Source organism: Heptranchias perlo, chromosome 9, assembly GCF_035084215.1.
Source record: "Heptranchias perlo isolate sHepPer1 chromosome 9, sHepPer1.hap1, whole genome shotgun sequence".
Taxonomy (NCBI): Eukaryota; Metazoa; Chordata; class Chondrichthyes; order Hexanchiformes; family Hexanchidae; genus Heptranchias; species Heptranchias perlo.
In genome coordinates, this window is record NC_090333.1 from 4,717,635 (window position 1) to 4,739,007 (window position 21,373).

Below are 21,373 nucleotides of genomic sequence, written 5' to 3' on the forward strand. Positions count from 1 at the left end.
TGCTTGGAATACAATCCGGACACTAAGGACTTGGATTTTCTCTCTGCTACCCGGCCCAAAATCATTGGGAAAAGCTGGTTGGCTTTGCCACCAAATTTTGACCTCCTTTTTCGGGAAAAGGTCAAAATTTGGTGGCAAAGCCAACCAGCGCATCACTGCGTGACCTGAAATTCCCTTCCCCTACCCTTGCCTGTTGCTGGCTGATCCTTTCCGGCCTGCTGCAGGCAAATGTCGGTGGGGTGGGGGGGGGGAGAGGGGGAGGGGAGTGACGACACTGAGGGTCGGGACCCAGATTCGCTGCCCATTTCCTTTCCATCGTTCCCTGTCCTTTCCGTTCCCCGGGACTGCCAGGTAAAGCAGGTGGTAGCCCCTGGGTAGTGGTGGGAAGGTCCTGAAGCCCCCTGATTGAAAGAGAGGACCTTGTAGCAGCATCCTCGCCATCCATTTCAACCCTCAGCACTTACCTGTTGAAGGTCTTGGTCTCCATCTCAGGCAGGACCTTCAATGGGAGGTTAGTTGTAGTCTTTGGGGCCCTTTTACCTCTACAATGTGGCTCCCATCACTTCCGGCATTACCGAGTGGATTTTGCTCAGAGGCAGTAATGGGCTACCGCACTCTAGTGGAAATCCCACTCACAGCCTGTCATGAACACTTAAGTTAACAGCCCTGGCTCAATGGCAGCACTCTCACCTCTGAGTCAGAAGGTCAATGGTTCAAGACCCAGTCCAGAGACTTGAGCACATAACTTAGGCTGACACTTAATAATCATAGTATCACTGATACAGCAAAGAAGGCAGCCATTCAGCCCATCGTACCTGTACCGGCTCTTTGATAGAGCTATCCAATTAGTGCTCTTTCCCCGTAGCCTTGCAAATTTTTTCCCTTCAAGTATTTATCCAATTCCCTTTTGAAAGTCATTAGCGAATCTGCTTCCACTTCCCTTTCAGGCAGTGCATTCCAGATCATCACAGCTTCAATGCAATACCTTCGAAGGTGCAATCTGTTGGATGAGATGTTAAACCAAAACCCTGTCTGTCCTTACAGGTGGACGTAAAAGATCCCAAGGCTGTATTCGGAGAAGAGCAGGGGAATTCTCCTGCTGTCCTGGCCAACATTTATCCCTGAACCAACGCCACCAAAACAGATTATCTGGACATTTACCTCATTGCTGTTTATGGATTGCTGCGTTGGATGCAGTACTTTACAACTGTTGGGGAAAATGCGGGAACAGGGTACTGAGTTAGACGATCAGCCATGATCATTTTGAATGGCGGAGCAGGCCCGAAGGGCTGAATGGTCTACTCTTGCTCCTATTTTACTATATTTCTATGCTTACATTTCAAAAGTAATTCATTGGCTGTGAGGTGCTTTGGAACACTCTGAGGATGTGAAAGACGATTTATAAATGCAAGTTTCTTCTTTAATGACCCCCTGACTCAGAAAATTGGGCTGGCGTCACGGGGATGTTAGGACAGGAGGTAGAAGTCTCCTCTGTACCCCCTAGAAGAGGGAAATCCAATTCCAGCAATTTACCATACTGATCTCTCTAGGATAATTCTAAGCAGTGTTTGAGGCCAACAAAAATTATCAGCATATAATTTTCCATATGTTCAAATTCATTAAATCTACCACTTGATGGAAATATGTGGAAGTCAGGAAAATTAAAGTTTGCAATTAGCTAAATTGTTTGAGACATATTCCGGTAACCAAGTGGATACAGGATATTTCTCAAGTACAAGGGAACTTTCTGGAACAGTGGGGGTGGTTTTAAACCCCAAGAACGGGTGGGAGTTGAAAATAGTTGTTTTTTTGAGTCACAACCGCAAAATTTTCAGACTTTGCATTCCCAGTGGGAAGCCTGTACTTTTCCGTGCCGACTTCCTTGCTTTTGTGCACTATGGGCATGATTTTATCGGGGAGCTGGGAAAGGGGTAGTGGGGTGGAATTCCTGATGGGAAACCCGGAAGTACGGGTTTCCCGGATGTCCTTAAGGTATATCGGAACATAGGAACAGGAGTAGGCCATTCAGCCCCTCGTGCCTGCTCCGCCATTTGATAAGATCATGGCTGATCTGTGATCTAACTCCATATACCTGCCTTTGGCCCATATCCCTTAATACCTTTGGTTGCCAAAAATCTATCTATCTCAGATTTAAATTTAGCAATTGAGCTAGTATCAATTGCCGTTTGCGGAAGAGAGTTCCAAACTTCTACCACCCTTTGTGTGTAGAAATGTTTTCTAATCTCACTCCTGAAAGGTCTGGCTCTAATTTTTAGACTGTGCTCCCGACTCCTAAAATCCCCAACCAGCGGAAATAGTTTCTCTCTATCCACCCTATCCGTTCCCCTTAATATCTTATAAACTTTGATCAGATCACCCCTTAACCTTCGAAACTCCAGAGAATACAACCCCAATTTGTGTAATCTCTCCTCGTAGCTTAACCCTTGAAGTCCGGGTATCATTCCAGTAAACCTACGCTGCACTCCCTCCAAGGCCAATATGTCCTTCCGAAGGTGCGGTGCCCAGAACTGCTCACAGTACTCCAGGTGCGGTCTAACCAGGGTTTTGATGTAAGGACGCCTTTTATTTTTTTATATACGTTTCCCGCCCGACAGGCCAGCCTGATTGACAGGCAGGTCTCGGTCGGACGGGAGAGCAGCCAGGGCGAAGACGTGAAAAGGTGAGTGTTAGATGGGGGGGGTCGGAGGTCGGGGGTCACTGGAGGGGGTCAATAATCGGGCGGAGTCGGGGTCATTCATCGGGGGCCTCAGTCATCGGGGGGGTCGGAGATCGTTGGGGGGTTGGAGATTACGGCGGGGAGTGGCAGAGATCGTGGGGGGGCGGGGTTGATCGCGTTTGTAGGGTCTCTGCAGGTGAGCTTGTTGGGCCTGGGGGAAGCACTCCTGTTCCTCCAGGCCCACAAGCTGTGCTATAAGGGAATTACCTGCAGTTTTGGGCCTTCTGGCCTCTTCTCACGTGATGTGAAGTAGAAGGCCTGGGAATCCCGGCCCCCAGGAGTTAAAAACAAATAATCTGTAAAAATGGAGGTCAACAGCCTCTTTGAAAGCTTTCACTGACCGACTCGCCTCCATTAAAACCGGAAATGGACGGGTTGGCGGCAGGTTTTAGATTTTAAACATTTTTCTGCCCCCCCCTTACCCTCAACCCACCAGTTTTTCCCATTTGAAATCATGCCCCATGCCTCTATTCATAAAGCCAAGGATCCCATATGCCTTTTTAACAGCCTTCTCAACTTGTCCTGCCACCTTCAAAGATCTGTGTACATACACTCCCTGGTCTCTCTGTTCCTGCACCACCTTTAAAATTGTACTGTTTAGTTTATATTTCCTCTCCTCATTCTTCCTACCGAAATGAATCACTTCTTGTTTGTTTCAAACCTAGAGGATGTTTAAACTACAGTACAACAATTCATGGAACACATTAGGCAGGCCTTTCCACTCAGCATCATGCCTGTGATGTGAGCATTTCCAAATCGCATTTCCAATGAACCACAAACTGACGCCAACATGCCCTGTGAGAAAGTATTAGCATCCTGGAGGCTGAGACAGCATAAGAACATAAGAAATAGGAGCAGGAGTAGGCCAATCGGCCCCTCGAGCCTGCACCGCCATTCAATAAGATCATGGCTGATCTGATCCTAACCTCAAATCTAAATTCATGTCCAATTTCCTGCCCGCTCCCCGTAACCCCTAATTCCCTTTACTTCTAGGAAACTGTCTATTTCTGTTTTAAATTTATTTAATGATGTAGCTTCCACAGCTTCCTGGGGCAGCAAATTCCACAGACCTACTATCCTCTGAGTGAAGAAGTTTCTCCTCATCTCAGTTTTGAAAGAGCAGCCCCTTATTCTAAGATTATGCCCCCTAGTTCTAGTTTCACCCATCCTTGGGAACATCCTCACCGCATCCACCCGATCAAGCCCCTTCACAATCTTATATGTTTCAATAAGATCGCCTCTCATTCTTCTGAACTCCATTGAGTAGAGTCCCAATCTACTCAACCTCTCCTCATATGTCCACCCCCCTCATCCCCAGGCAGACGGCTACAATGTGCCATCTTTCTCCTGCAATTCCCATACTCAACCCTTCATTCGTTGTGGCTATGACACTACGATACCACGAAGGCCCGGCAGTTATAACCTGCCGGGGCCTCCGACTCACGCTCCCTTGCGGAATTGCCGCCCGCTCTCGCCACCTTCCTGCCGGGAGTTAAAATCGGCCCTCGTGATTATAAAATGGCATTGAACCTACTTCAGCTGTGACAAGCAGCACGTGAGAATTACAGTAGCACGTGACGAGGAAAATCACAGGTTGGTTTACGCCTCTGAGATCCATGTCTTCATGTCTGGCTTAACTGATGTCATTGCCAGAATAACCATTATGATAGAAGTGCTAGCACAACAGCAAAAAAAATTATTCTACCTAATGGTTCTTAGTCGTTCATACTTATAAACTGCACCATGTTTAAATGTGTGGAACTGAGCTGCGGTATTCCATTATTTTTTAAATATATATTTGGGGTTTCCACGATCCATTCGCTTGCAATATCTGCCAATCTAAATGAAGTTCTGAAGAGCGTAAAAGCAGTTCAGTCAAATAGTCCTTTGTTCAGTTGTCACAAGAAATATCTTTGATGGTATCTTTTTTCTGCTAAATACTGCATGCATAACCCACTCATTTGTATTATAAACAAGACCTTTGGTATTCATTTCTTTTTCAGGCGTATGTACATTTGGCAACGTATAAATATAGTTATATGTTCCAGCTAACTGTCAGCTTTTTTCCTGGTATAACCTTTAAGGTGCAGTGGAACATGAGTCATGCACAGTTCGAAATCCTGTCTTGTGATTTATTTGGTCATATCACGAAACAGGGTGTTTGATGACCACTGGCTTCTTCTGCTCTTGTCAAATGCAATAGCCCGTAAATTCAACTTATGTGTCTCTATTGATTGCAGCTTCTTCTTGCAGCCTGATAACAGCCTTTATTTTATTCCTGTAGTGTCACCTTCCTCAGAGAAACGTTCAATTTGAATGATTTTGCAATAACGCTCCTACAAGCTGGTCAATTTTGGCAGAGAACTTTGTGCAGACTGTTAATGGAGTTGCCCATTTACAGGGAGCTGCTAATATTTGGGGGGCCGAGTTTCCGCTTGTTTCTGTTAGTTATATCAGCCCAAACTGGGCGCAATCGGCCGAACCAGCGCAAAAGATCGGGGGAATTTTAAACCTGAGTTATGCCCAAAATCACTTCCGTTCGTGTTTCGCGCGATCTTTTACCCCAGCTCAAGATTCAGTTCACCCGGATCAGGCCTCACCCACCAAACTGACCACGGCCCCATCGAAAATACGTGATTTCGCCGACTGCACTGGTTCGGGAAGGGTCTTCAAATTCTGTTCATTCTCTTAGGAGCACAGGCACCGGTAGGCAGGTTTTAAACGTTTTTTCATATCAAAAAATATTTAATTTACTAAGAAACTGACCAATGTACACCAATGAAACTGTTAAATGTTTCAGTAGAGTTTTTTTAAAAGTCATTTTCAGCGATTTTAAACCAGGTTACTCACAGGTGGAGGACTGGACACCCTTATCAAAAATGCTCATTTTTGGCGATAAACCCATTTTCAGTTGTATTAATAAAACCTCACCAGATTACCACTCTCAAATACATCAAGGAATACTTTTTAATGGGGAAAAAAAGGAAACGATTCCATTCTATTACACTGTCCTATTGCGCTGGTTCATGGAAGATTTTATGTTTGTGATTATGCAAGTTGCTTTTAGCGGAAACTTGAACTGTAACCGAACCAGCCCATTTTGGGCGCAATTTGCCGATTGTACCTAAAGCTGAAACTCTACCCCTTGGTATCTAACCTGTGTATACTATGATGATGTGCCGTGTAACATTATTGTTTTCATGGTTGACGCAGCAATGCAAAAGCAGCATTGCCATTCAGAAGTCATGATGGGTTTAGATAAAGTAAATAAAGAGAAACTGTTCCCATTGGCGGCAGGGTTGAGAATCAGAGGACACAGATTTAAGGCGATTGGCAAAAGAGTCAAAGGCGGCATGAGGAAAAACTTTTTTACGCAGCAAGTAGTTATGATCTGGAATGCACTGCCTGAAAGGGTGGTGGAAGCAGATTCAATCGTGGCTTTCAAAAAGGAATTGGATAAATATTTGAAGGGAAAAAATTTGCAGGGCTATGGGGAAAGAGCGGGGGAATAGGACTAACTGGATTGCTCTTACAAAGAGCCAGCACAGGCTTGAAGAGCCGAATGGCCTCCTTCTGTGCTGTCGCGATTTTATGGTTCTTTGATCCTAAGTCAAGTATTGGTCTCGCTCTCCAATGTACCAAAGATCACCGCTGTAGGTAGTATCATACAGCCTGGGCTTCGCATTGGGTGTGGCATAACTCCAGCCCAGTGCAAAGCCACATTTTAAAAGTTTTAAATTTAGAGCCTGTGCTCTGTTAACTTTAGAAATTAACTGGCAGAGGAGCAGAGTTGTATGCTTCTCTTTTGTCACTTAGCTCAATGTGAGGTACAGTCCGCAATATAGTGTATATAGCCAAATGTTACATAATTCTATTCATTTGCAACTAAACAGATCTTTGTATTATCAGCAGCAGTTACTTGTATGATAAAGCTAAATATCTTGAATAACAGTTTAAGCCTGGAGTGTGAAATTTTAACATTCTGACTGCTACAGATTGCATTTGTTGTTTGAACAGTGTTCTTGTTTGTTCACGACATAGGAACAGGAGTAGGCCATTTAGCCCCTCGAGCCTGTTACGCCATTCAATCAGATCATGGCTGATTTGTAACTCCACTTCCTTTGATCTATATCCCTCGATGGTAGGGTGCATCATTGAGAAAATGCAGTACAGTAAGCCAGGGGATGGTTGCAAGTATGGAAGGAATTGGTCAACTATAACAATTTGGCCTCTTGATTCTGTATAAACAAGCAAACATAGAAAGGCAAGAAACCAGTCCTTAGAGAGAGAAGGAGAAACTGATTCCACCCTTTCAATACATTGTCCTGATCAAAGTGATTGGTAGGGTTAATGACTGAGACGGAAAAGTGCCAATGTTCAGATAGCTAATATAATGCAACAACACTAATCTGAGGGAATGTTTTGGTTTGGAAATAAGACTTATTCTTTATATATTCTTTAAATAAATGTATACTTAACTGAGATCATTATTGTGATGGAGGAGATTCACCTCCTAAAGGAACAAAGACCATATGTAAACGTGCCACTATTATTGAACTTTATTTGGTCATAACATGGAAATACTGGTAAATAAAGTTTTGATAACAGCTTTCTGTAAATAACACTTAAAATACATATTCTTTTTTTTTTACACACTTAATTTATCTTTGTTGTTAAACAATGTATCCTGTACACATTTCTTGGCTAAAACCGAATGTTTTTCTACACTTTAAATCGGAATGATTATTGCTCTTTGAAACTACAAACATATTACATAATGGCTGAATGCATTTTACCCTCTAATTAAGAGCTGAAACAATTACAATTAATTCCTCTTAGGGACCAGATTTTCCAATAGCAACAAACAAGATTTTTTTTAAAAATTGAAATTGCCTTTATGAGGAAGTTGCTTTTTCACCACTGCTATTTCAGCCAGAACAAAATGAGTGGCGCAGAGCACAATTACTCTTTATGGACTTGCTTTTAAAGGCCAAGAATGATTTTCAATATTGGCTTGCAAACAAAATGGCCAGTTTGGAGTGTTAAAGATAGCTGCCACATTTATAAAGATATTTTTGGTTAATTTCGAAAGAGATTTTCATTAAACTCTGGCAGTTACTTCAACATCATTGACATCACTGGGGCAACACAGTCATTGTAGGAATCTCTTAGGAGGTTATCAACAGTTTGCTGCCTTCCCATCTCCTTTACAAGCCAAAATAATACCTTTAACGAGAGCAACCTGCGGGTCTAATGTTCCAGATTTTAGCAACAGTTGATTTTAAGCAAAGTCTTATAAACAATTCAATTTTAAAAAAACTTAATGTTAACAATAAATTATTATTCCAAACCTTCTGAAGAGCACGAAGAGGACTCCTGATCACCACTGTTCCACTGTTAAGACAAACATTCTTTGAGATGACACTCAAAGCTATTCCATTGCTTAAACGTTGCAAGTCCAGGTGGTGCATTTGGTAGGAAGATTAAGGAAGCCACATCCTTGGAAAATAAGAGTGTAAATGGAGTAGAGGAGCAAAGCGATCCAAAGGTACAGACGCACAAATCACTAATAGTAGCGATGTAGGTTAATAAGGCCATAAAAAAGTAAACAAAGCACTGGAGTTCATTTCTAGAGGGATAGAATTAAAAAGGAGAGAAGTTATGTTAAATTTGTATAGAACCTTAGTTAGACTACACTTGAAGTACTATGGCCAGTTTTGGTCTCCATGTTATAAAAAGAATATAGAGGCACTGGAGAAGATGCAAAATGATTTACAAGGATGATACCAGAACTGAGAGGTTATATCTTTCAGGAAAGATTGAACAGTCTGGGGCTCTTTTCTCTAGGAAAGAGAAGGCTGAGGGGTGACGTGATAGAGGTCTTTGATAGGGTTGATAGGGTTGACATAGAGAAGGGTTTGATAGGGTTGACATAGAGAAGATGTTTTCACTTGAGGGGGAGACCAAAACTAGGGGCCATAAATATAAGATAGTCGCTAATAAATCCAATAGGGAATTCAGGAGAAACTTCTTTACCCAGAGAGGGGTTAGAATGTGGAACTCGCTACCACAAGGAGTAGTTGAGGTGAATAGAATAGATGCATTTAAGGGGGAGCTTGATAAACACATGAGGGAGAAAGGAATAGAAGGATATGGGTGAGATGAAGAGGGGAGGGAGGAGGCTGTTGTGGAGCATAAACACTGGCATGGACCAGTTGGGCCGAATGGCCTGTTTCTGTGATATAAGTTCTCTTTAATTCTGCAGGCTAAATTTTCCGAGCCTGTACTGAGAATGAGATATCTCGCCACGGACGCAGACTTGGAAAGTTTACCCCCATATCATCATTTAAAAGGGAACCGGATAAGTATTTGAGAAGAAATAATGTAAAAGGAGGCAGAGAAAAGGCAGGGCAATGGGATTACACAGCTCTTGTTCATGAGCTGGCATCGGTACTAGTGCAATGATTTCCTTCTGTTCTATAAATTCTGCGATACTGCATTCGTACGGAAATCCTTTTAAACAGAAGGGTTAATCTCAGATGGTTTAATATCTCTGTTAAAATAGCAGGCAAAGGAATCTCACTATTATGCTAAGCATTTATATGCTAATATTCACACAGCGTAATGTAAAGGCCTTCTCCCCTCAAAGGCACTGCAGTATCAAGTATAACGGCTGAATGATTTGTTTTTCGTAAATGTAAAGTACAACTAAAAACCGTAAACAAAAATTCAGAAAAGGAACCCTGTATTGTACCAGCATTTGCAAAACAAAATCACCACTATGATGGTGTGGGCAAGTCAGTGGTAATTATAATTTAATAGCAGCAAATCAAAGAGATTTGTCGTCTTGCAGTTAAAACAAACTGGAGCTATGCCAATTATTTTGGTAATTGAATATTCTATCAATTATTAAATTGGTTATACTTATTTAGAAATGCAAAACCATCATGACAGTGGTATGATTTCCTGGTTAAGTATTTGATACAACAACAATTTAGTGTTATGTTGAGTGAAGTCCAGTTTGTTAAGATATTTTCAGTGAATATGCAATGTCTCAACTAATATAAAGACAAAAAAAAAATACACTTCAGCCCTTGTTATCGTGGCAATTTCTGTAGACACCTGTAGAACGAGAGCTCAATAAGTGGGGTCTAAAGAGGTGCACCCAGTCTGTGCAATGCCATTAATGGCTGCCTCACTGATAAGTCAGTTAAGTGATTTTCTGTTAAATAAAACTTGTAATCGATTAATTGAATATAGATGAATTGGCCCAGCCCTAAAACCAACTATACAAAATATGCACAAGTAACATTTAATTTGATGTCATTGAGCGAGTGATCAAGATTTAATATATAACAGCAAGCTACAACCTCAAAACTGAACAGCATGTAGTTGTTCTACAACATTCCTTCCACTAGCTAAGCATCTCCATCTATCTACAGCCACCATTTATATTGTGCCAATCTGTACAGCACATCCACAAAATAAAAGACGCAATTGGCATAATTACACAGTTCATATAAATAATGTTTGTGATAGAAATAAATGACCAAATAAGTACTTTTAAAACAGAAAATACTGAATGTAGCCAGTACATACATTTTGAAAAAATAACGGTATCAAAAAAATCTTTGCTCATTGAAACAATTAGCACCTTATTAACATAAGCACCTAGGGCATCGAGGTGGCCGATATGTCACAAGCATTTCCTTCCGCCAGGCCGAAGACAGACGTTCATCAAATGAGCAACAAACTATGAGGCTCGGGATGACGGACATTATCTGGAGGCTCGGGATGACGGACATTATCTGGAGGCTGGGAATGCCAACACACAAGCAATATCCAGGGTTCAGTGCCCACCTTGATCAAGTTGCAGAGTGACGAGCAGTTGCAACCAAAGCTCTGCACGTCTCACCAATAGAACCACTATTTGTCAGGGTATGGGGGGGTTGTCGGGGGGGAGTGTGTCCATGCCGTGGTCAGGAGGATGGCGGCAGTGCGCTCCACCCATCATGCTGCTCAGGGGGCTTCTGGTACCTGTCGTCTGCCTGTCTGATGACCTACTGCTAACTACTCTCCTTGGACAAGGGGTGTACAGGAAAGTAAGTGGTGGGGGGTGGGTCTCTTTAGGTTTGAGTTGTCTCCAAGATGGCATGCCTGTCAGTAGAGATCAGAACCAAGTTGATCCTCTGTGGCAGGCTCAGTAATCTGATGTCTACAGTATTCCAACATAGTGTTGGCGATCAACCAGTTGGGTGTTGAAGAGGCAGGCCTGGCTCTTGGTGGATTAGATGCTCCCCATTTGGGTCCACATAACCCTTCAAACCAATACTCTAATGGGTGGGGTGGTCTTCCCTGGACATACAGCAGCAGCAAGATTACCTGTGCTGTGTGCCGGTGACCTGCTTGGACTTAACTGCTTTAAACCTCAGCAGTAGTTCATGTATACTCGGGGAATCTCCAAGCCTTGGCTCTTGCCAATCTTAGGTAAGTGGGTGTGTCTCTCCAGGAAGAGAGTGTGTACTCAATATCAGGCAAACAGGAACTCTGCATGCAGATTTCTCAGTAGACTGGCCTGTAGACTCATTAGCATGATGGATATCCGTGCATGTCAGACACCAGGCTGACCTAAAATAAAAGCCTAGGTGGAAGACAGGCAACATATTGGAGGTAGAGGACTGTTCTGTCAGTATCATATTTCAAAAACTGAAGAGAAGATGACAAAACTGGGCACTTGCTTTTAGCTGTAAACCACGCTCATCCAAAGACCATAGCGCATTCTGCCACATAAAGCCATCAGTGCTAATAAAGATGAAGATCTTTCTTTTTCAGGGGTTGACTTACAGCGCGTGAACGGACTTGTAATCGTAACCTATATATTACTAAAAGTTTCCATTACTTTTACTTTTAAAAGGAACTATGACAGGAAGCACAAAGTATCGTGTGTGAGGGAAGATATGTTTGCAGCCTTGCATTTCCTTCTAACTGCAGTAAATGGTTTTCTGTAGATAGAGGGCTTTCTTCCTGAGAAATCTGTTTTAATAAAAGTACGGCGACTTTTAAAATAAAAATTTGTTCCTGGATTTTCCACCGTGAACGGAGATAAAATCTCACCCAAAACCTTTAGCTGAGTAAGGGATTCTAACTTTTGGTAGCAGTTTCCTTACAGAGTTCATAAGGATAACCCAGGTCTATTGTCCTCTATAGAAAGCACACTGGACCAATTTCTACACGGTATTGCTTTTCTGGCTTGAGATGAGGGAGCCTCTGAATTTCAACAATTGGGAGTTGATTCACAACTTGAGTGTGAAAAACAAACTGTGTCTGTTGCCATGTTCCATCTTGAATCTGCAATCAACAAACAAACATACTTAATAACTGGAATCAAGGGAAAGACCAGGATTGCATTCTTACCTGGTCTATGCGTGATTCAGTTTCAATGAGATATGTAAATTTAAGAGAATGGAGCATGAATTGGAGCTTGAGTAAATAAACTTTGGCCTCGGTTTTAATCGGAGCCTTCTGCTCCCACCCCCCGCCCCCCACCCCGGCCCCCGATCTCTGGCCTCTCCTCAGCCCCCGATCTCCAGCCTCCCCCCCGGGCCCTGATCTCCAGCCTCCTCCCCGGGCCCTGATCTCCAGCCTCCCCTCCTCAGCCCCCGATCCCGAGCCTCACCCCAGGCCTTTATCTCCAGCCTCCCTTCTCAGCCCCCGATATCCAGCCTCCCCCCGCCGGGCCCTGATCTCCAGCCTCCCTCCTCAGCCCCCGATATCCAGCCTCCCCCATGGGCCCCGATCTCCAGCCTCCCCCCTCAGCTCTTGATCGCCAGCCTCCCCCGCTCAGCCCCCAATCTCCAGTTTTCTCCCCCAGGCCCCAATCTCCAGCCTCCCCCCCCAGGCCCCAATCTCCAGCCTCCCCCACCCCCAGCCTCCGATCTCTGGCCCTCAGCCCGGGCCCCAATCTCCGGCCTCCCCTCTGGCCTCCGATCTCTGGCCCTCAGCCCCCGAACTCCAGCCTCTCTCCTCAGCCCCCGTTATCCAGCCTCCTCCCTCAGCCCCCGATATCCGGCCTCCTCCCTCAGCCCCCGAACTCCAGCTTCCCCCAGCCCCTCAACTCCAGCCTCCCCTAGCCTCCGATCTCTGGCCTCTCCTCTCGCCCTGATCTCCAGCCTCCCCCCGCCATCTCCCAGATCGTGGCCCAGAGCTGATGCTCCCTCCTGAGTGCCGTGGATCGTCCCCAAGGGTCCCCGGATGCGGCCTCCTGCCGCTGGCTTTCCCTCCTGCCCACTGGCTGGGCTGTCAATCTGGCCGGCTGCCGGGCAGGAGGCAGCCCAACAATATTCTAATGGGCAAGGCCTCCACGTCACTGGCCGTACCAGGCTCTTCGCCTGATTACGGGTTCCCTCTCCCCGGCTCCCCGTTGGTGCTGCTGAAGGACCATTACATAATATTGGAGAATTAGCTCTCACTGGACGCCTCGTGTGCACATGAAAACAGCAGGATAATCAGCAAATCACTGAATACAATGTTGAGCTTTACGTCTTCGATATTCAATACAGTTTACAGATTTTAAAATAGCTTATTATGTAACATCTATGAAAGAAAGGTTCCATGAATTTATACTGGTGAGAATGAGAAAATAGCATTATGGATGACTCTCAAGGGATATTTCTACATTCACAACATTTCCTGAATAAAACAATAAGGCAATCTGGGCTTTTGAGTTGATTTTGCTGCAATAGGACTGTACACCTGAACCGTTAACCACAAAATGCTCAGGGGTTTACCTTACATCCGTCTCTTATAACTCTTGGTTGAAATATTGTATCTGCTTTAAATATCTGCCCGTTCCATCCTCTAAACCGCATAGAGTTAGCATAGGGATCTTTGTTGGTGGTGTTCCTCCAGACTGGGAAATTGAGACAATGAATCGTGATGGTCTGCACAGCTTCGGAGCTCAGTAAGTGCAAAAAGTTCATCTGCACCTTCCCAATTCCAAACTCCAACTGCAAAGGAAAATAAACGCTTAAAATGAGCTCAATGAAAAAAAAATCATAAAAATCATAAAATAGATATGCTACAACGGGATTAATAAAAAAAAAGAAAATGCTTGTCAAAATAGTGGTGTTCATAACCATGAAGGGTTTTGATAGAGTAAATAAGGAGAAACTGTTACCAGGAGGGTCGGTACCCAGAGGAACACACATTTAAGGTGATCGGCAAAAGAAGCAGAGGCGACATGAGGAGAATTTTTTTTACGCAGCGAGTTGTGATGATCTGCAATGCACTGCCTGAAAGGGCGGTGGAAACAGATTCAATAGTAACTTTCAAAAGGGAATTGGATAATAACTTGAAGGGGAAAAAATTTACAGGGCTATGGGGAAAGAGCAGGGGAGTGGGACTAATTGGAAAGCTCTTTCAAAGAGCTGGCACAGGCACGATGGGCCGAATGGCCTCATTCTGTGCTGTATCATTCTATGATTCTAATTAGAGTACTGCAGCCAATCATAAATGTTCAGCAAAATTGGCATACAATGTTACTAAAGTTATTAAATCCAGCTACCTAGATTATAGTTAATCTTCTACAGATACTTGTGCTCTTTGCTTTGCAACTTTATACACGTTCATCCAGCAATGCTGTTACTTCAGTAGTAATCAACTCGGACTAATATGATACCTTAGTATATGTAAAGCAAAATGCATACACTCCGTTCTCCAAAAACAGATTGTAAAATATCATGGACTAGTTTGTTTGAACCCTTTGACATTAACAATGTACTTACAATTAATGGGGATGTGTCAATGTGTAATACAATTCAAGACTTGTCTTTGTAAAATTCCACCATTTACCAACCAATACATCAATTAGACACTCCACATCCTTCTGGCCTCGACAATGAGTTTAACAACTTCAGATCGTAACTTCTGCTCCCATTTTCTCGTACAGCAGGTGCCGATAATGGTTCTGCTGTAATCATGTACACCTCTTGATCCGACCTTTTGTTTCTTCACTTGTCTCATTACCACCCCCTTTTGCCTTCCATCCCTTTTGTTCTTTAATCACTCCTCCCCTCCACCCTATCACAGACCTTCCCTTTGTTCCTTCCTCCTCTCCAACATTTCACCTGGTTCTGTACTTGTTTAAAAACTTTTAATCTGCAACTTCTTCCAGTTCAGACGAAAGGTCAATCAACTGAAACGTTAGCTCTGTTTCTCTCTCCACAAAATGCTGCCTGATTGTTTCCAGCATTTTCTGTTTTTATTTCAATACAATCTGTTGTTAAGTGTTCCGAATTATGCCAACCACAAGTTACACAGAAACCCATCTACTATCAGTGTGCATTTTTCACTATCAGAATGCACCTGCTCCTTCACCTTCATGGGATATATTCTGATTAAGGTGCTTTAATTATTGACTCACTGATTTTACTATCATGGGATTAAAGGGACAGTGGCAGCGTGGATACAAAATTGGCTAGGGAACAGAAAGCAGAGTGTAGTGAATGGTTGTTTTTCAGACTGGAGGGAAGTATACAGTGGTGTTCCCCAGGGGTTGGGATTAGGACCACTGCTCTTTTTGACCTGGACTTGCGTATAGAGGGTATAATTTCAAAGTTTGCAGATGACATGAAGCTCAGAAATGTAGTAAACAATAGAGGATAGTAACAGACTTCAGGGGGACATAGGCAGACTGGTGAAATGGGCAGACACATGGCAGATTAAATTTAACGCAGAGAAGTGTGAAGTGTTGCATTTTGGTAGGAACAATGAGGAGAGGCAATATAAACTAAATGGTAGAATTTTAAAGAGGATGCAGGAACAGAGCGACCTGGGGGTGTCTGGACACAAATCTTTGAAGGTGGCAGAACAAATTGAGAATGCTGTTAAAAAAGCATATAGGATCCTGGGTTTTATTAGTAGAGGCATAGAGTACAAAAGCAAGAAAGTTACGCTAAACCTTTATAAAACACTGGTTAAGCCTCAGCTGGAGTATTGTGTTCAATTCTGGGCACCACACTTTAGGAAGGATGTCAAGGCCTTGGAGAGGGTGCAGAGGAGATTTACTAGAATGGGTACCAGGAATGAGGGACTTCAGTTTTGTTGAGAGTCTGGAGACGCTGGGATTGTTCTCCTTAGAGCAGAGAAGGTTAAGGGGAGATTTGATAGAGGTGTTCAAAATCATGAAGGGTTTTGACAGAGTAAATAAGGAGAAACTGTTTCCAGTGGCAGAAGGGTCGGTGACCAGAGGACACAGATTTAAGGTGATTGACAAAAGAGCCAGAGGCGGCATGAGGAAACATTTTTTTACGCAGCGAGTTGTGATGATCTGGAATGCACTGCCTGAAAGGGCGGTGGAAGCAGATTCAATAATAACTTTCAAAAGGGAATTGGATAATAACTTGAAGGGAAAAAATTTACAGGGCTATGGGGAAAGAGCAGGTAAATGGGGCAAATTGGATAGCTCTTTCAGAGAGTCGATGGGCTGAATGGCTTCTTCCTGCACTGTAACTACTATGACACTGCGATTATGGTTTTCTACAACACAACTACATGCAAGGAGGAGGTGCCAGCGTGGAATAATTTGACAGTTAGTCAATAGAAAGTGCTTGCAGCCAGTATTTTAATAATCATTTATATGCTGCCACAAGAAAATTGTACCTGGACACTTTGGAGGGGCGGAGTACGAGAAATAAAGATGAAAGATAAAGATCAAAAAGAGGTGATTCTTTTGCCACTAATCATTTTTGCATTAATCGTTCTTATAACTATTTAGTCACAGCTAAAGCAAGATTTCTCTTGATGACTCAAACAAGTTCCACTGTGGTTTTTCTTGGTTACGGACATGGTACTACATCCACTCAAATCTCTTTTTGTTCAATTCTACAAATCAAAGATGGACTTTGGGGTGACCCAACAGTAGTTTTTATTTCCATTTTTTATTATCTCAGATTTTTTCCTTTTTTTCCCTCCAATTGTGGCAGTACTCAGTTTTGCTGGGGGACTATTCCATGGGCAGCAAAACTTTGCCCATTGGTTATTTTCAAGGCAGGAGGGTCGGTAATCAGAGCAAACAGATTTAACGTAATTGGCAAAAGAGCCAGAGGGGAGATGAGGAGTATTCTTTTTACGCAGCGAGTTGTGATGATCTGGAATGCACTGCCTGAATGGGCGGTGGAAGCAGATTCAAAAGGCAACTGGACAAAAACTTGAAGGGAAAAGAATTACAGGGCTATGGGGAAAGAGCAGGGGGAGTGGAGACTAATTGGGAAGCACTTTCCAAGAGCAGGCACAGGCACGATGGGCTGAATGGCCTCCTTCTGTGCTGTAAGATTCCATGTGTGAATCTAGATGGGAGTATGGGCAGGTTATTCAACTGAGGCATGCATTGCAGCTGAGACCTATTCTGTCCTCATCTGACATCCACGTCTGTGTGCTTCTCAGCAAGGTGCTTTGGAATGCAATCAGCAGTGACTCTGGCTGGTTTCGCCTTCTCCCTAGCCTACGGCACTGAGGTAAACTAGTGCTCCTGAGCTAGGGAGAAGAGCAAATCAGCTTGTACCTCCACACCCGATTGCTACACCGTGACCTCTAGACGGCTGAAGTTAGCTAATTCAGTGCAGTCCAAGAATCAAACCTGGGATATTCTCATCTGTGTGGCTTAGTTCTACACCAGGCTCACTGTGGCTGCAGTGTGTACCATCCACAGGATGCACTGCAGCAACTCGCCAAGGCTTCTTCCACAGCACCTCCCAAACCCGCGACCTCTACCACCTAGAAGGACAGAAGCAGCAGGCACATGGGAACAACACCACCTGCACGTTCCCCTCCAAGTCACACACCATCCCGACTTGGAAATATATCGCCGTTCCTTCATCATCGCTGGGTCAAAATCCTGGAATTCCCTTCCTAACAGCACTGTGGGAGAACCTTCACCACACGGACTGCAGCGGTTCAAGAAGGCGGCTCACCACCACCTTCTCAAGGACAATTGTAAACAATTTTACAACACCAAGTTATAGTCCAACGATTTTATTTGAAATTTACAAGCTTTCGGAAGCTTCCTCCTTCCTCAGGTAAATGTTAGGAACTCCTCGAAGCCTATGCATTTATAAATCACAGAACAATACATGGTGATTACAGATAGTCTTTGCAACTGCCTGTTGCCAAGGCAATCACAGTGTTCAGACAGAGAGGTGTTACCTACAGAGCCCCCGAATATACAGTCAACAAAAAAAAACAAACAGAAAAAAAAACAGAGAGAGAGAGGCAGAAACATCCAGAAGGCAGGGAAAGCCAGCAAATGACCCGTTATATTAAAAACAGATAGCTTTTGTTCGCTGGTGGGGTTACGTGTAGCGTGACATGAACCCAAGATCCCAGTTGAGGCCGTCCTCATGGGTGTGGAACTTGGCTATCAATTTCTGCTCGACGATTTTGCGTTGTCGTGTGTCTCGAAGGCCGCCTTGGAGAACGCTTACCCGAAGATCGGTGGCTGAATGTCCCTGACTGCTGAAGTGTTCCCCGACTGGGAGGGAACCCTCCTGTCTGGCGATTGTTGCGCGGTGTCCGTTCATCCATTGTTGCAGTGTCTGCATGGTAACTTGGAGTACGCTTACCTTCGAGTAAGCGTACTCCAAGGCGGCCTTCGAGACACACGACAACGCAAAATCGTCGAGCAGAAATTGATAGCCAAGTTCCGCACCCATGAGGACGGCCTCAACCGGGATCTTGGGTTCATGTCACGCTACACGTAACCCCACCAGCAAACAAAAGCTATCTGTTTTTAATATAATAGGTCATTTGCTGGCTTTCTCTGCCTTCCGGACGTTTCTGCCTCTCTCTCTCTTTTTTTTTTCTGTTTGTTTTTTTTTGTTGACTGTATATTCGGGGGCTCTGTAGGTAACACCTCTCTGTCTGAACACTGTGATTGCCTTGGCAACGGGCAGTTGCAAAGACTATCTGTAATCACCATGTATTGTTCTGTGATTTATAAATGCGTCGGCTTCGAGGAGTTCCTAACATTTACCTGAGGAAGGAGGAAGCCTCCGAAAGCTTGTAAATTTCAAATAAAATCGTTGGACTATAACTTGGTGTTGTAAAATTGTTTACAATTGTCAACCCCAGTCCATCACCGGCATCCCCACATCATGGCTTCTCAAGGACAATTAGGGATGGGCAATGACCTCGCCAGCGACTCCCACGTCCCATGAACGAATTTTTAAAAAGGCTGTGCCTTTTTCCTGGTTCACATTGACAAAGGGTTCAAAATTTCGGGAACTGTAAAAATAGGAGTAAATTGGGAATTCAGGCAGGATTAGTTCACACAAAGACAAATAGGCACACTGGTACTTTGCCAGCTAAAACCACTGAAGCAAATAGTATAAATGGATTTGAGAAATCACACATTTTTCTGGAGTCACAGGGGTTGTGTGATATAATGAGACTGATCTCAATGAGAAAAAGGGGCAGGTTCGTTTGGCCAGTAAACACATGAGGCAGAAAGGGATATAGAAGGTTATGCTGATAGGTTTAGATGAAGTAGGGAGGGAGGAGGCTCGTGTGGAGCATAAAAACCGACTTGGACCAGTTGGGCCGAATGGCCTGTTTCCCTACTGTACATTCTATGTAATTCCATGTAGCCTTTTCCTGCCTCCAAAAATAATAGGTTCTACCAAGCAAAAAATTAATTTAGACAAGCTTGAAACCGTCACACTTTGCAAGCAGTGCACAACTTACATAAGAACATAAGAAATAGGAGCAGGAGTAGGCCAATCGGCCCCTCGAGCCTGCTCCGCCATTCAATAAGATCATGGCTGATCTGATCCTAACCTCAAATCTAAATTCATGTCCAATTTCCTGCCCGCTCCCCGTAACCCCTAATTCCCTTTATTTCTAGGAAACTGTCTATTTCTGTTTTAAATTTATTTAATGATGTAGCTTCCACAGCTTCCTGGGGCAGCAAATTCCACAGACCTACTACCCTCTGAGTGAAGAAGTTTCCCCTCACCTCAGTTTTGAAAGAGCAGCCCCTTATTCTAAGATTATGCCCCCTAGTTCTAGTTTCACCCATCCTTGGGAACATCCTCACCGCATCCACCCGATCAAGCCCCTTCACAATCTTATATGTTTCAATAAGATCGCCTCTCATTCTTCTGAACTCCAATGAGTAGAGTCCCAACCTACTCAACCTCTCCTCATATGTCCACCCCCTCATCCCCGGGATTAACCGAGTGAACCTTCTTTGTACTGCCTCGAGAGCAAGTATGTCTTTTCTTAAGTATGGAGACCAAAACTGTATGCAGTATTCCAGTTACATATGTTGCCAGGAACGAAGTTAATATTTTACCTTAGATATACCGACAGGGCGTAAACAGGTTTGGCCACCGATGCTGAAATTGCAGAATACTTCGATTGTATCTGAAGGGCAACCTAGGTTCGGGTCGATCCAGTATTTGCCTGTCAAAATTGAAAAGAATTTTGCATTAGCAATCTGTAGTAAGCAATTAGTGCTTGCAAAAGATAGAATGAAAAGCACGGAGCCGCACTCACCATTAGATAATTTATGTTCACAGTTCAGCAAGTCCCGACATATACGAGCAGGGTGTTCTTTGCTTCCCAGCGGGTTCTTGATACTGTGCATCAGACTGCTGAGATAGTGTAGAGTTTTGAATATCTCTACACCTTGTTCAATGAAGGGTATTTCAGTATTCTGGTAGTTCTACAGAAAGTGTTAATCATTGCGTGAGTCAATTGAGACAAGATGGAAAGCCGTAGTTATAGGAAAAACGCCCAAAGCGCATGATCAAAGTACAAGTGTTAAAATAATACAAATTATACACATCATTTAGGGATTCAGTATGCATTTCCAAAGGAGGGAAAACCAGTCAAACGTAAAAGTATGGAGAAGTTTACAGTTGCCAATACATTTATTAACCATTCATGCAACCATTGCAATATTAATTTTATTAGATTTGAATTTAAAGCAATATTCAGGTTAGCGTTATTACCCAACACAAAGCAGAATGCGTAGTCACATAGAAATAGTACAAAAGCAATAATAAGGAGAGGGGAAAAAAAGAGAAAGAAAATTAGTAATTTCATGAGATCTATTTACATACAGAGCTTAATAGCACAGCCCACAAGAATGTTTCCTATTCATTTCTATTGCATAGACCACCTCCATCTCTGGCCAACAGCTTGTCAGTTCACTTTAGGTGTCAGCCGTGGCACTCTCACCTCTGAATCAGAAGATTGTGGGTTCAAGTCCCACTCTAGAGACTTGAGCACAAAATCTAGGCTGACACTCCCAGTGTAGTACTGAGGGAGCGCTGCACTGTCAGAGGTTCTGTTTTTTCAGATGAGATGTTAAACCGAGGAACCGTCTGCCCTCTCAGGTGGACGTAAAAGATCCCACGGCACTATTTCGAAGAAGAGCGGGGGGAGTTCTCCCCGGGGGCCTGGCCAATATTCGTCCCTCGAACAATATCACTAAAAACAGATGTACTTCTAAAGTATGTAATTGGCTGTAAAGTGCTTTGGGACATCCTGAGGTCATGAAAGGCACAATATAAATGCAAGTCCTTTCTTTCTTTTTCTCTAGCTCATTAAAAGTGTTTCCATTTTGCATTGACAATT

General features: G+C 43.6%; 1 protein-coding gene across 1 annotated transcript in view; it reads right to left on the reverse strand.

The window, feature by feature from the left end:
• Nucleotides 1-9,749: 9,749 nt before the first annotated feature.
• Nucleotides 9,750-21,373, reverse strand: part of LOC137325103 (collagen alpha-1(XXIV) chain) — a 423,963-nt gene continuing 412,339 nt past the window's right edge. Inside the window, exons 56-59 of the mRNA XM_067989822.1 lie at nt 20,288-20,456; nt 20,085-20,194; nt 13,525-13,743; nt 9,750-12,085 (exon numbers count right to left, since the gene is read on the reverse strand). Of these exons, the coding sequence (XP_067845923.1) occupies nt 11,939-12,085; nt 13,525-13,743; nt 20,085-20,194; nt 20,288-20,456 (645 nt within the window). The 3' untranslated portion in view covers nt 9,750-11,938. The remainder of the gene's footprint in view (nt 12,086-13,524; nt 13,744-20,084; nt 20,195-20,287; nt 20,457-21,373) is intronic.